The sequence below is a fragment of the Cavia porcellus genome, unplaced genomic scaffold, assembly GCF_034190915.1.
Source record: "Cavia porcellus strain 051 isolate PalLab524CR breed Dunkin Hartley unplaced genomic scaffold, mCavPor4.1 scaffold_5, whole genome shotgun sequence".
In the NCBI taxonomy this organism is placed as follows: Eukaryota; Metazoa; Chordata; class Mammalia; order Rodentia; family Caviidae; genus Cavia; species Cavia porcellus.
In genome coordinates this window covers 39,963,996-39,979,993 of record NW_026947488.1, presented here as the reverse complement: position 1 = coordinate 39,979,993, position 15,998 = coordinate 39,963,996, and the positions used below count along the sequence as shown (strand labels likewise).

At 38.1% G+C, this 15,998-nt stretch overlaps 1 protein-coding gene across 6 annotated transcripts in view; it reads left to right on the top strand.

Annotated features, from left to right (window-relative positions):
• Macrod2 (mono-ADP ribosylhydrolase 2) overlaps window positions 1-15,998 on the top strand; it is a 1,970,011-nt gene that overhangs the window by 65,465 nt on the left and 1,888,548 nt on the right. For all 6 annotated transcript variants that reach the window (XM_063248672.1, XM_063248671.1, XM_063248675.1 and 3 more), the window contains exon 3: window positions 365-472. In XM_063248672.1, the coding sequence (XP_063104742.1) occupies window positions 365-472 (108 nt within the window). The remainder of the gene's footprint in view (window positions 1-364; window positions 473-15,998) is intronic.

Below are 15,998 nucleotides of genomic sequence, written 5' to 3'. Positions count from 1 at the left end.
CAGGTTGTTACTTAGAAGTAGCAAAGAGCAGAGCTTAAATGTTTTTGTGCTCAAGTAATTGTTTTTCTCACAGATGGATTTTAAATACTTGGAAAAAAAACAGAAAAAAAGGTCCTTTACTGTGAAAATTTAATTTGTTTTTTCAGTTGCACATCTTATTTCCTTGTCAATGCAGTAGTATATAACTTTATTTTAAAATGGATACTTTCATAATATTAATAAATGTTGAATAACTTGTACAGGGTACTTACACACTTGTTTCTGCTTCCATTTTTTATAACAGTGTGAATCATACTGATTGTTATAGTTGGTTTGATTAGAAAGTTAAATTAGTAATGTTAATATGTATTCCTTTTCATTACAGAGGAAAATACTCAGGAAACATCAGAAGTGAAGCGAAGTTTGAGTGAAAAAGTTTCTCTCTATAGAGGTGACATCACATTGCTAGAGGTAGATGCTATAGTCAATGCGGGTGAGTAGTTCATTTTTCTGTGATGGATTTTGTTATGAATATTGCTTCAAAATACTTGGAAGCAGTTTTCATTTTCATTATGGCAACCATTTTAAAATAATTTGTTATTATTTTAAAATTAATTGCCTAGTTTTCTTATTTGAATATTGGGAAATAGATATCATTTATGGTGGTTTGTACTTCCTATGTATTTCATTATGTGGCTGTATATCAAGAAAGATGTAAGTTGTGATTCTACTTTAAAGAGTCAATATGAAGATGTTAATGGTTTAATTTGTGTTTTGTAAAGTATTTCAGGATGAAGGTATAAAGTTAAATATGGAAAGGATTTACAAAGATTTAGAAGCAAGAGGGCATAGTGGGCAGAAGAATATTTCAGTAGAGAGAACTATTTTACCATAAGCTCATTAACTATCTCAAAGATTAATCAGAAAAGAGCTTTTTCCTTTATAGCGAGGAATAAATGAGGCTAGGAAAGAGTGTGTGGAGGAATGGGACGAGGGACTGGCTCATATAGACAATCGAGCAAGGAATATTCTTACTTGAGGTCAGTTGATTCATGGAAGGAGCCATTAAAGTCAGGTTGTTTACCTTCCATTGTTAAATTTGGTGTTTGGAGGAAGGAGAGAAGCACCATTAATATTTGGTCCAGTCCAGTTTTTAGGCATTAGTTAACCAGAATGGTAGAGAGGAACACATAATTTAGCCAGTCATGTATGACATGAAGAATGGGAATTTGGAGGCTCTGGATCTGGCTTTGTGGTGGGTTACAAGATTGTCATGCATCATGAGTTTTGTCTAAGTTAAGAAGAATAGTTCTTTGCGGTAAGCCACAGGACAAGTATAATTTGCTGTTATTGTTTTCTAGGAGTTCACAATTCAGATGAAGTACAATATTGTCTCAAGTTTTCCTCTGGTGATGAGTAAATTCACACATTGTATACAAAATACCTTGGTTTGGTGGATGAAAAGAAAGTTGTAATGAAAGCTGGAACACTGTTCAGCACTTAACACAGCTCTGGGAACCTAAAGGAAGGCTGAAAACCAAGTTAGCTTGTTCTTCCCTCAGTTGCTTTGTCAATTACTTTGTATAGAGCTACTTTGTCATAGTCAGGGTTCAGTTCTTCTCTTTTTCTTCTGATGCCTTGATACTTCTCTCTTTTGCTTATCTAAAGTGTAAAATTCTTTGTAAGAGGGGCCTGAGTCATTTTGGATAGAATTTGATGCTTAGGTCAACTCATAGGTGCTAAAGGTTTTCCTTATATCTAGTATCTGTGGGCTGTTCATTTGTGCTCTGAGTATGAAGATCTTTCTTCTGACCTGTGGGGGCTCAAGGGAAGACACAACCTTGAAAAGGGCCTCATAGACACCTCTCTAATACGATTTTAGTCGGATATTCCCGAAATTAAAAAAGTTGTCAGTGATTTATTATGCTTAGAATTCTATAAGTATTATGCTTAGAATTCTATATAAGCTTTAATTTAAAACTATTTGAAAGACTCTTTCCTCCCCCCACCCGCAATATGTAGCCCCTTCTTCCCTTTTTATGTTCTTGTAATTTCTGGTCATTTACCCTAGTTTTGTCCTAAGGAGTACAATTAATAGCATCTCCCTGTTTTTGAAATATTTAAGACCATTCTCAAGTTTTATTTTTTCTTCTTGTTAATGTAACATGGAACTTGCCATGTTAGTACACTTAATTTCAAAAATAATGATTGTTCTTGAATTTGTTAACTATGTACCTTGAAGCACAGAATAACACCTTTTTCACTTCACTTTGCTTTCCCAAATTATTGTCTAGACCTGATATTTTTAAAAGTATTTGATACTGTGTATCTGTTAAATTGAACTACATGCAATTGAATTTGTAGTGCTTATGATCAATGGCACATTTAGCATTGGGACTTCACACAATACACAAATATGGCTCTGGATTTAAAATTTATTTATTTGATCAATAAAAATATTTTGGAGTAGTTTTTATTGAAATAAAATGATGCCACACAAAAACATTATTATTTTTAAAAACACTGTTAACTATTTTATAACTACTTCAGATTGTTTTCATATTTTATTTTGGTCTCATATATAATTTTTTTTATTTAAAGAAAAGGAAACAAAAAACATGGAGATAAAAAAGGGTAGAAATAATACAAAATTACAGAAAAATAAATGGTAAGAAATTGCTAGTTGATAAGTTACATATTGTCATCTTAGAAATAGCTGTTGAGGTTACAAAATTAAAGTATGTAAAATGACATTCAAAAAGTGACACTGCAAACAGTTCTGCTCAATGATCGAACAAAAACTCAGTAATATGGTTATCAGTCCTACACACTTGTTTTATATCTCAAAGAGGGTAAGATTAAACATATCAAAACAGAACAAAACAGTTAAAAAAACAATTTAAAGAAATACAGATTTCAAAGCAAGTCCACTGGAGATCCTCACTGTCTATCTAACTGTCTCTAGTTTCTTACAAATAGTTGTCCCCATCTTCACATGCATTAAATACATATTGCATATTATAGAAATAATCAAATCATTACAGGATGATGAAGGCTTTTTAGGTCTTCAAGATCTAATATTGGGGAAGACAATAATAACTACCATCGCATCTCTCATTCTCTTCGTAGTAGCTGTCCTTATCTTTACATATGCTGAAATTGAACTTAAGAGACTAGACTAATATCATTCTGATCAGTAAATAATAGTATTGCTAGAATTTATATCATAATGCTACAAAATTAGCATTGGGTTTCTTAGTGTCTCTTCTTCAGAGTATCTGTTCATTACATCTTGCTTTATATAATCTGTTCCTGTAAGTAATTTTTAAAAAAATCTCATGTGTGAATTTCTACATATATATCTATCCTCTCTCTTATTATAGGGAAAAACAAATCATAACAAGACAGCAAAACAAATTCCTAGAAAAACATGCAATGGATAAGACATATAAGGCCACAATATAGGTGATTTTCCGTAGTTACTATGTTTTCTCTTGTTATTTTCAATAGATTTGTCCACATCATCGGCTTAATATAGTTAAACATAGTATTACCTATTTTTATAAAAACACAACTTTGAAAGCATTGTAGGACTTGAGAGCTGTTAATAATTAATACCAGTATGGATATCTTTTACATCTTGTCATCTTCAGAGTAGTTGCCTCTACTTTTAGGGTTGAAACTAACAAGCATACCAAATTCAAATAAAATCAGCCAAGGCAAAACCGTGGTCTTATGAATTGGATTCAATTAAGATCAGTCATAGTAAGACAATGTAAGTAATACAGGATTTCAGTTTAAGTAAATAGGAAAGTACAGATAGTTATCATGGTATAGCCTGCTATTTTTGGGTCAGATGTCTGTGCCCTCAAATCTGACATGAGTGGACAGACCAGAACAAATTAATGATCTGGCCTGCGGATCAATCCGTGGGGTGTACCTGGAGGGGGGACGGGGATTAAAAAAAGACATGGGGGAGACAGAAAGAGAGACTGAGGCAAGTTGAGAGAGTCCAATCAAGCCTCATTTATTCTGGAAGTGATTACATCTTTTATAGGCCAAGGGCGGGCTGGTGGGACAGGAAAAGGCTATGGGGATGAATACAACAGGGTCATTGTCACATCCAGGTATGTGACATAAGCAGGAGAGGATTATGGTTAATGTAGGCAGACACATTGTGCCCATAGGAGAGAGAGAGAAGCAGGGAGGCAGCAATGGGGCTGTTGCGTGGCTCCCTACATCTCCTTCCTTTCTATATTATTTAATCAGGAGTATGGCAGGCTCTGTGAAGACAGCATCTGTCTTAGGTCAAGGACCCAACCAGGCCTTACCCGTCATGGGCTTACAGGGCAGCAGTTGGTCCTGTGCCTGTCTTAGGTGACTGATGGAGTTAACATGCAAGTCCTAGTTGCCTGTCTCTGACTGCCTGTCCATTGCCCCAGGGCAGTTAGGCCACATTGTCATATGGACCATTTGTGGGAATTCTTTCGCGGTAGGTTTGTTGATCTGCCATTTCCAGCTGATGATAGTGTAAATGAATGGGCTTTGCCATAAACGCGTCTATCCGGTTATTAATGAGCATCATAATCCTCTGAAAAATACAAGGACTCACAGAAAGGAGAAGCAATAGGCCAGCTAGGGGACCCAAAAGGGGCACTAGGTAAGGGAAAAGCTCCCCCCCCCATACACATTGAGGAGAAGGGGTTGGCAGCCATTTGTTGTTGTCGCTGTTGAAGTCGTTCTTCTATTTCTTGGAGCTTGCCTCACATAACACCGGACGCAGTCTATTTGGCTGGTTTATGTTCCTCCAGACCGAGAACAGCCTCCTCCGCAGTCACAGGGGGTTGTATGCATGGCTGTCAGCAGTTGTAGTCTGTTTGGCAGGGGTCTAAATCTACCATGGGTGTGGTAGGGCTCAAGGAGAAGGCTGAGTAGGCAGCATAGGGCTCTGGGGAGTTGTGTCATCTGTAAGAGAACACAGGGGATTGTGCCTCAGGAAATAACATTATTCCTGGGTGTTGCATGGGGTCTTTGAAGAACTGACTGTTTGTTTTACAAGGTGCTCAGGTAGCCATCTAGCCTCTCTGTCTTGTTGAGAGTATACACATACTGAGCTATGTCTCCATATGAGAACAGGGTCAGGGCCATGCCATGAATTAGTCAGGGAGGTCTCTCCATAGTACAGAAACAAATTGCTTTTGTGCTTCAGAATGCCAAAAACACGTGGCTGCTGACTGTCCAGCAGCATCCAAATTTAAAAAATTAAGGATGAATAAGGCATGAGATAGAATATTTTTAGGTGTCCTCCTTGTGGAGTACCATTCCCCCCTTTTTTATTTCATCAACAGTGAATTTTAGGGAGAGATGTGCCCTTTTAACTATGCGTTGACCTTGAGGGTTATAAGGTATGCCTTTTATATGATCAATATTAAGATGTTGACAGGAATGAGCAAAGGCAGAACTAGCATAGCCTGGACCATTATCAGTCTTTAATTGCTGTGGGCATCTCAAAACTGTTAAGGTAGTTAACATATGGCTAATAACATGCTTGGAAGTTTTTCCAGTCTGGGGAGAGCTATAAATGAAACCACTAAAGATATCTATAGTTAAATGAACATATTTAAGTTTGCCAAACTCAGGAATGTGGGTGACATCCATTTGCCATAATGCATTGGGGATAAGTCCTCTAGGATTAACCCCAAACTGTGGAACTGGGAGGTGCATGACACAAGAAAGGCAATTTTTTACTGTCTGTCTGGCTTGTTCTATAGTGATCTTAATACAGAATTACAGAAAAATAAATGGTAAGAAATCACCAGTTAATAAGTTACACATTGTCATCCTAGAAATAGCTCTCCAGGCTACAAAACCAAAGTATGTAAAGTGACATACAAACAGTGACACTGGCAACAGTTCTGCTCAATGATCCAACAAAAACTTAGTAATATGGTTATCAGTCCCACACTGTCCTCTATCTCAAAGAGAGCAAGACCAAACATATCAAAATAGAACAAAACATTTTTTAAAAAAGATTTAAAGAAATACAGATTTTAGCAAGTCCACTGGAGATCTTTACTGTTTATCTAATTGTCTCCAGCTTCCTCCAAACAGCTGTGCCCATCTTTATGCACATTAAATATACACTGCATATTATAGAACTAATCAAATATTACAGGATGATGAAGGCTTCTCAGGTTTTTAAGATCTGACATTGGGGAAGACAATAATAACTATCATAGTGTCTCTCATTCTCCTCACAGCAGCTGTCTCCATCCTTACATATGCTGAAATTAAACTTAAGAGACTAGACCAGTATCACTCCGATCAGTTAAATGAGTCAAAGTAATTGACATTGGAATCTTTATCTCTGGAGTCCTTTTGTAAAATGACCAGTTTCTCTACAGGTAAAACAGTTTTGTTTATGCTTTTGAGACAAAAACTGTCCAACTGCAAACCCCTGCAAGGCAGCAGCGACAGCAAAGGTGTATATATCCTGTTAGGCCTGTTCTATTTTTACGAGGTCTGATAGCGGCCTGGCAGACGGTGCCGGTGCCTTCTTTTCGGTACCGGGGATTGAACTCGCGACTGCCTGCTTCGCAAGGCAGGTGCTTATGCTGCTGAGCTAAATCCCCAGCCCCAATGTGCCTTCAAAAGTCAGCTGTTCAACAAAATCAGTGCCTGCATCAGCACGGCCAAAGACTCCGCTAGCAGCAGCAATCAAACAATCAACAAACTCTGAAAAGGGTTTATCTGGGCCTTGCTTAATGCTAGTGAGAGAGGAGCTCTTATTATCTTTTGCAGGCAGCTTTCTCCATGCTCGAGTAGCTGCTGTTTGAATTTGAGTGAAAAGTGTTGGATTAAACTCTTTTTGAGCCTTTCTGCATGCATAGGCATCTTCCACTATTAACATATTAAGGTCCCACCTATTGCTGGCTTGTGTATTGCGCCTGGCAGTCTCTTTGCAATTTTTTGTATATTCTGATTTTTACAAAAGATTATCCCCACCTGATAAAGTCACTTGGGCCAATCTTTGTCAATCTGTAGGTGTGAGCCAGCTGTCAGCCAGAGAATTTAAGACAGCAAGAATGAAAGCAGCTGTAAGGCCATATTGGGCAACTGCTATCTTTAATTCTTTTAAAGCTACCACTGTGAATGGCGTATGAGTCCTAATGACTCGTGGAGCTAGTGGCACAGCACCTGTGCTGTCTTGCAGCTGTGCGGTGCCATCTTGGGGAGGTACGTTTGTTTCCATCACCGGAAATGCAATTTTGGGGAGGGACCCATGCTGATGTGGTGGAAGTGAGGCAAGTGCCATTTTAAGAGCGCCACGAGGCTTGCCAGAGGCAGGCGCCATCTTAGGGGCACTATAAGGCTGTGTAGCTCGGAGGGCCTTGTGCGACCATCTCCTCAATCTGAGGATCTGCATGCTGCTGGGCAAGCAGCTCAGAGATTAAATTCCAATATGCAAAGGTGGTCACTGGAACCTTTTCCAGGCCAAAAACCCTATAATAATCTTTTAAAGCATCTCTTACTCTTTTCCACCTCTTGGTATCTATAGAACCCTCTAGGGGGAACCAAGGGCAAACCTTATGGATAAATTGAAAATACTGCAAAAATTCTTTTGTTCTAACCCTTACCCCTCTTATCTTTCATGCCTTTATAAGGCCTCCCATGAACACTTCGTGTTCGCTCAATGCTTGACCCATGTCCGGGAAAGGGAATGGGGTCGCCGTTCACTCACCGTGACTCAGGCGGGATGTTGGGTAGTCGTCTGTGCAGGCCTCAGTCCTTAATTTAATGTCCTTTTGCTTTTAGCTTTAATCCTTGATTTAGTTTGTTTTTACTTGTCATCGCGGTCTTTGGTTCAATTTGCTTTCACTTTTAGCTGGCTTTCTCAAATGGCTCCCTCGTTGACTCCCCCGTTCCAGGAGCCCCCACACTGGGTGCCACTTGATCCAGCCTGCGGATCAATCCATGGGGTGTACCTGGAGGAGGAATGGGGATTAAATAAAGACATGGGGGAGACAGAGAGAGAGACTAAGGCAAGTTGAGAGAGTCCAATCAAGTCCCGTTATTCCGGAAGTGATTACATCTTTTATAGGCCAAGGGCGGGCTGGTGGGACAGGAAGAGGCTATGGGGATGAATACAACAGGGTCATCGTCACATAAGCAGGAGAGGATTATGGTTAATGTAGGCAGACACATTGTGCCCATAGGAGAGAGAGAAAGGCAGGGAGGCAGCAATGGGGCTGTTGCACGGCTCCCTACAAATTAAATTCAAACTAAGCATGGCGATAAGACTATGTCTTTTAAGTCCTGATACACTATTAACAATGACCTCTGCCTTTTTAATGGTGTTTCAGAGCTATCTATACTAAAGACTATAGCTTACCGTCTCTGCCTCATGCCTGCTACTCCACTTTTCTGCTATAATTTGTCCACCTTATTCCCTCATTCCACTGTCTGCCCTTTTCATTGAGGCCTCTCTGCCACTGTTGCTGTAATCCTGGTATCCCTTCCTCTCTTTCTCTAGAATGTCCTTTAGCACTCTCTGTAGGGTTGGATTGGTGGTCACAAACTCCCAGAGTTCCTTCTTGTCTTGGAAGCATCTTATTTCTCCATTAATTTTTTTTCTTTTTTTTTAAATTTTTATTTTGAAAGTATACAACAGAGTAAGTCAGAATAAAGCCAACTAAGATCGTACAGTGAGATTGGTACAGAACTTCACAGCAGGTTACCGGGATAACAGTAATAGGTATCGCAGTATATTTTGTTATCTTTATAATAGTTGTTCTTTCAATCCCGTATATCAAAATGAGATGAAATATAGAACACTATAGAACTTATCAAAACAGAATATTGAATAGAGCAGTACCACTAATAAGAAAATAGCATAACAGTAATAAAAATATTTGCCTTCAAAGAAATGGTAGAAGGAAGTCCCCCTTATTTGCTATGGTCAACCTCCCAGGAGATGCTCAGATTTCTGGTTCCCACTTACTAATGGATGGGGAGGGGGAGGAGAAGGAGGATAGGGGAAGTGGGATATTTGACACTAGGCCATGTAGCAGTAGGTTCACTATTGCTAAGCAGGGAGGCAGAATGGTCATTTATTTTCACTGCGTCCTCAGTTCCAACATGGCATGGATTTCAGGAGACACTGCTAGTTCTCCCCCTGGAAGGGCTGCAGTCTGCCACCCTGCCTCCACTTACCAGGGAGGGGAGGTGCTGGCTTGGCTTCCCAGAGTCCTAAGTTCCAACATGGTGTGGATCTCAGGAGACACTGCTAGTTCTCCCCCTGGAAGGGCTGCAGTGCACCACACTACCACTGCTTACCAGGGAGGGGAGGTGATGGCTTGGCTTCCCAGAGTCCTAAGTTCCAACATGGCATGGATCTCAGGATTTCTCCATTAATTTTGAGAGAAAGTTTTGACAGGTATATGAGTCTTGGTTGCATATTATTTTCTTTCAGGACTTGGAATATTTCTCCCCATTCCCTTCTTGATTTAAGAGTTTGTGTTGATAAGTCTGTTGTTATTTTGATAATTTTCCTGTTGTAGGTAATCTGCTTCTTTTCTCTGGCTGCTTTTAACATTGTGTTCTTTTGGTGGATTTCTGGAATCTTGATTATTATATGTCTAGGTATAGATCTATTTTGGTTGTAGGTAGCTGGTGTTCTGTATGCCTCTTTTATCTGGATATCATTTCTTTTTGCTATACATGGGAAATTTTGCTTTAATATATCTGTAAATATTCTTTGTATTTCATTTTTGGTTGCTCCTGCTTCCTCACTCACATTCTTTATTCTTAAGTTATGTATCCTTTTGTCATCTTCTGGCCTTTGAATTGTTTCTTTCTAGTTCCTTGTTATTTTTAAGAGGTTTTTTCTCTCATGATCATATGTCATAAATCTCTCTTCAAGTTTCAAAAGGCTGGCTTTAGTTTCTGTTAAGGCATTTTGTCAGTGTTCAATCGACTTTTTAGTTTCCTGGTAATCTCTTTGGATCTGTTTCATGTATTCTAAGTTATGTTTAAATTCTTCTTCAGAAGTTTCTCTTTCTTTTCTGATTTCCTCAGTTCTTCGATCTGTGTTTTTTTGGGCAAGGCTTTTCATTTCTTTAATTAATCTCTTTATATCTTGCCTCACTTGGATCAGGAGTACAGCTTTAAATTCATCTATGAGGTCATGGAGGTATTTTTTAATTTTGGCTGATGCTGTGTCCAATATTGGATGGTTACTGTGCTTGTTCTCTTCAGTGTTTACTTCTTCTGGGCTTATTTTCTCATGTTGGGCAGCTGGAGATTTTTAAAAATTTTTATCTCTTGTCATGTTTCTGGTTTCTTTCAGACTGGAGTGTCCTGGGGGTCTCTGACCCTCTCTGTATTGCTTAGGGCCTTTCAGAAGCGTGCTGACTTGAGTTTTTGCTGTCCTCTCCAATTTGCTGTTATCTGGGCTAGGCAGGGGTGCAGGGACGGTGCAGGCCAGCCTCCAGCCTCTGTGCCAGTCAATTCGTAATTAGGCTGTACTTTGTGGATGTCACAGATTTGTGACTATTTTGTATCTTATTGGGCTCCAAGCAGAGGCTTGGTTCAGCCCCAGCAGATCCTGCCAATTCTCTCTGTGCCAAAAGCAGCTGACTAATGTCACCATGGCACAGGGTTCTGACCCAATCCCAGCTGTCCTCTTTCAGACTTCTCTGTGCCAGGAGCACCGGGACAGTGGGTCTGCCCAATTCCAAGATGTCTTCCACTAGTTCTCTCTATGATGCTGAAGCCGACACAGCGCCGGGCTCTGCCCAATTTCAAGATGTCCTCCACCAGTCCTCTCTATGCCAGGGGCAACTGTCTGATGTCACTGAGCCGCAGGTTCCGCGCAACTCTAAGATGTCTTCCACCAGTCTCTCTGTGTTATTGATGTTGCCGTGGTGGCAGGCTCTGCCTAATTCCAAGATGTCCTCTGGCCAACCACAGCAGCCGTGGGACCCAATCCCTAGTACTCACCAGGATTCAGTGCAGGTCTTCCTCTTGAGTCTACTGCACACTACGCTGATTACCTTCACTGCGTTCCCGGCACAGCATGGAATGGTCAGAAAACTGCATGACGCTCGGCTTCGGAGCTCCAGAGCTTTTCACAATCTCCTCTGGTGCAGCAGGGCAGTCCTGGCTGCTTCGCAGGGTCCCCCATATATACTTTTTAAATACATAAAGCCATGTAGTGTACGAGGGTATGATAAATTAATCTGAAGATAGGTTGCAACTTTTGTTATTTCCCAAGCCAATTGTCACCTTTACCTCATTTCTCTGGCTGTGATGGCTATATTTTGAATGTGTTTTACAAATCATGAGGATAGCCTCGAAATGAAGTTCCTGGGCAGATGGCAAAGAAATGCCAAATGTACAGTGTAATGGCTCTGTTTACAGATTTCTACTGTGTACTGTATTGGCTTTGTGTGGTTGGAGAAGGACAGCTTTTAGCCTTTCAGGTGAACAAGACAATGTGGTAGGAAACTCTGGAGCTGCCTCTAATGAGAGGAGGCAAGAGGCAGGTCTTCAGTAAAGGTGCCAAAGTAGTGTCGTCCTCCCTCTCTGTAGACTTGAAAGTTCTTTCTGCATGACTGCATTGGTGTATTGAAATACACTAGTGTTAGTAGCTATGTAGGGAATTATTTGGGATTTTAAACTTCTTCCTAATTGTTTTCTGAATTTTTTCGAATTTCTTTAAATACTGCCAAGAACAAGCCTCCCATATATTCTTCTTTCTAGGAAATTATTTATGTATGCTATGTTTTAATAAAATAAGTTTTATAAGTATAGCCTGAAGGATAGTAATATGAATTTAAACTCAGGCAGACCTAAGCTCAAATTCAGGTTTTTATCCTCAGTGTTATTTTTTTTTTTGTTAAAATTCTTATTATAAAAATAAAATTTTTGTTTTCAAATATTTATAGGAAATTGCAAAAGTAAATCAGACTCTCCTTCACCTCACCTGTGGAAGCTTTCTACAGTGGTGGTACTATATAAGCTATAGTATAATATAAACCAAGGAAATTAATATACACATATTACTATTTTCTAGACAATAGACTTTACTCATGTTCATGTGAAATGTCACCATTTTAACCTGAAATTGTGAGTATATGTATGTGTGTAGATCTGTGCAGTTTTAGTGCATGTATAGATCCACATAATACACTGCAGTCCTGATACAGAAATGTTCCATTAGGAAGAAAGAACTTCCTCTTGTTTATTAAGTCATATCTAACATACATTAAAATGTGATACAACCACATACACATAACTACTTGGGAACTGAATGACAGTTGAGTAGTTGACATAATGTTATATCTCCCTCATTCTCTGCCTCTCTTACTTTTCTTGACATTGCACCAGGTGCTCCATCTGCCTAAAGTATTACTTTTCTGAAGTATTTCCTAACAATCTCTGGTTGAATTCTTCAGCATGTCACATCAGACATACAGAGTGTCCCTGCATTCTGCTCTCTAGATCCAGCTCTGGGAAGCAGAGTCTTCAGAAAGGTTTGTGGATTCTGAAAGTAACAGGGAGCTGTTCCTCATTTCCTACAAGATGTCTAGAAGAGACAGTAAAACGTTAGATTCATGGAGAGTAGCTGCATCGTTTGTCTAGACAGATGGAGCTCTAAGGAGATTTTCTTGTTCTAAGATCTAATAAAAGGATTGAATGATTCATACTTACTCCACAATGACAGGAAAGTAACAGAATGAACAGCCAGACTTAAAAGGCCCAGGTAGATGTAAACAAGGGACTTCTTAGAGGTGGTCTGCTTGGAATAATTGTGGAAGACCAGGTGTGCATAACTGTGGCCTTACTCCCCATGACTTAAATTGACTGAAACTAGAGGGTAAAATGGAAATAAAGTTCTATTCTAAGAAAAAAGTTATTTTTCCATCCCAGTTTGTGGACTGAAATTCCTTTTTGTGTTTTTCCCTGTAGAATTTTTCTTTCTGTTTCTTATTTCAAAGAACTGCCACTTTAGTTTTAATATCTTATTTGTTTTCTATTTTTAATCCTGAAGAAAATCATATAATACAAATTTTGTTTACTGCATTTCTTTGAACAATTTCTGCTTTCGTCTTTCTATTCCCATCTGGCATTCTGAATTTGTGTATATTGCATTTTCAGACTCAGTTCTGTAGCTCTCTTGACATTCCTTTTACCAGTCATCAGTAGATCTTCATAGAGTATATGCCACATTTATTGCTTGTTTAATGTTATGAAGTCACTCATTCATGTCATTTTAGCCTATAAAATGTACTTAATTTTTATTAGCTCAGCCTATAAAAAATTAAGATATTTTCATTGTACTTAATATATAGGAGATCTTTCTCTGGACAGCTAGCCTGCCAAATAACTGGAAAGAAAAACCCATATTTTTCAAGAGATTCGTATCCTTCAAAGTTTAAGGACTTCAACTTCTTCTGTGTTGCCCCATGTTTACCTTTCTAAGAAGAATATTTGGTCATATAACATCTGTACTGTAAACGTTTCAAACACTGTCTGTTCCTTGAAGTGCTTACTCTTAGCATGCAGTAAAAGATTTCCCACTATTTATCCTTGGGCATAGTTTTTAGTTTCATTTTTTACCATGTGATGGTTTGGAATAAATATGTCTCTCAAAATGTTTCTGAGTTTAGAGATGGGGCTTTTGGAAGGTTATTAGATCATGGAGTGCTAAGTTCATCAACAAATTAACTTATTGGTGAGTTCATAGCTGTATGTTCTATTAAGAAGAGTGAAAACTAAAAGTGATACAAATAAGGATGCAAGAAGTCAAATTACTTCTACTTGGAGAATTGTTTGGGGCAGATTAATAAAAAGGAAAGACAATTTTATTTTTACTGTCCAGTATAGAACATAATGCAATTCCAGAAAGTGAAATCTCTTGTCCAAGGTTAAGATTTCTCTTTTATTGCACCTACATTATATGCTATGCATAGAGTAATTACTCAGGTTTTTTTAAATTGTAAAACAGTAAATTTTGTGCTTATCTTCAAGATTGGCTTAAGGGTATAATTGTTTTTTAAAATTTGAAAAGTTTAAGGATGTTTTATATTAAAATAAATGAAAAAGAAAAATTGTAAGACACCACTAAAATCCAGATAATTGTTAGAAATTATTTTGGAAATTTGTATTCTTATAAATTAGAGAATCAAGAAGAAATGGATGAACTTCTGCATACATGTAACCTACCAAAATTGAACCAAGATGGTTAAAAAAACTAAGCAGACCAATAGCAAGTAATGAAATTGATGGAGTAATAAAAGCTATCAACTAAGAAGAAAACCAGGATCCAGTGGATTAATTTGAAATTTTATATCGTAAAAAAACTAATACCAGTGCTTCTCATATTTTCACATATAGGAGATATAGAAGGAATGCTTCTAAATTCATTCTGTAAATTATCTTGATACCAGCACCAAAGGGTAACTCCCCCAAAAGAATTAATAAATTGCAGAACAATACTCTTGTTGAACAGAGATGCAAAAATTCTCAGTAAGATACTTGTGAGTAGACTAAACAACACATTAAAAAGACCATTCACCATGGCCACGTTGGTTTCATCCTAGGGATACAAAGACAGTTGAACATAATGTAAATGAACAATGTAATACACCACATAAATGAATTTAAGGATAAAAATCAGAGGATCATTTCAAAGACGGAGAAAAGACCTTTGACAAATTTCAAAATTCCTTCATGATAAAAACTGCGGTGAAAATAGATATAGAAAGATTTTACCTCAAAAATAAAAATGGTAATTCAGTAGTGTAGCTGTATACAAAGTCAACACTCAGAAATTGATAGCATTCTTTTACACAAACAAAAAACTCGCTGAGAGAGAAATTATGGAAATATCGCCTATCACAATAGCATCTAAAAAATGAAATACTTAGGAATCAACCTAACCAAGAATGTAAGACACCTATCTGATGAAAATTATACCACTCTAAAAAAGGAGATTGAAGAGGATATTAGAAAGTGGAAGGATACTTCTTTCTCTTGGTTAGGAAGAACCAACAGTGTGAAAATGGCCATACTCCCAAAACTGTTATACAGATTTAGTGCAATGCCAATCAAAATTCCATTAACATACCTTACAGATCTAGAAACAAATATTCCTAAAATTCATCTGGAAAGAGAAGAAACCTAGAATAGCAAAGGCAATTCCGGGCAACAAGGCAAGATAGGAGGCATCTCAATTCTTGACTTGAAATTATACTACAAAGCTATAGTGATAAACTCAGCAAGGTACTGGTAAAGAAATAGATCTGAAGATTAATGGAGCAGATTAGAAGATGCAAATGCAACTACAAAGACACTCATCTACCTTATATTTGACGAAGAGGCTAAACATGTTCACTGGAAGAAGGATAGCTTCTTTAATAAATGGTGTTAGAAACTTGGCTTTCCATATGCCAAAGACTGAAATTAGAACCATGTCTATCACCATGCACTAAACTAAAGTCAAAAATTGATCAAAGATCTAAATATTAAAAGAGAAACAGTAAGTGTACTGGAAGACAAGGTAGGTAGAAATCTCGGAGACATAGGGGTAGGCAAAGACACTCTCCAAAAATGGCCATCTGAGATGAACACACATTTCTTAGATGAAGATACACAGATGGCCAATAAATACATCAATAAGTGTCCAATATCACTGGTCATTTGACAAATACAAATTAAGGCAATATTGAGATTTCATCTCTGGAAAGAATAAGTACCATCAACAAGTCAACTGACAACAAATGTTGACATGGCTGTGGGAAAAAAAGGGACACTTCTCCACTATTGGTGGGAGTGCAGACTAGTGCAGCCACTGTGGAAATCAGTGTGGAGATTCCTCAAAAACCTAGGATTGGAAGTCTCATTTAATCCACCTATTCCCCTCCTGGGTATTTTCCCAGAAAAATTGAAAAGATTGTATCACAATGATATATGTGCACTCATGTTTATAGCGGTGCAATTTGTAATAGCTAAAT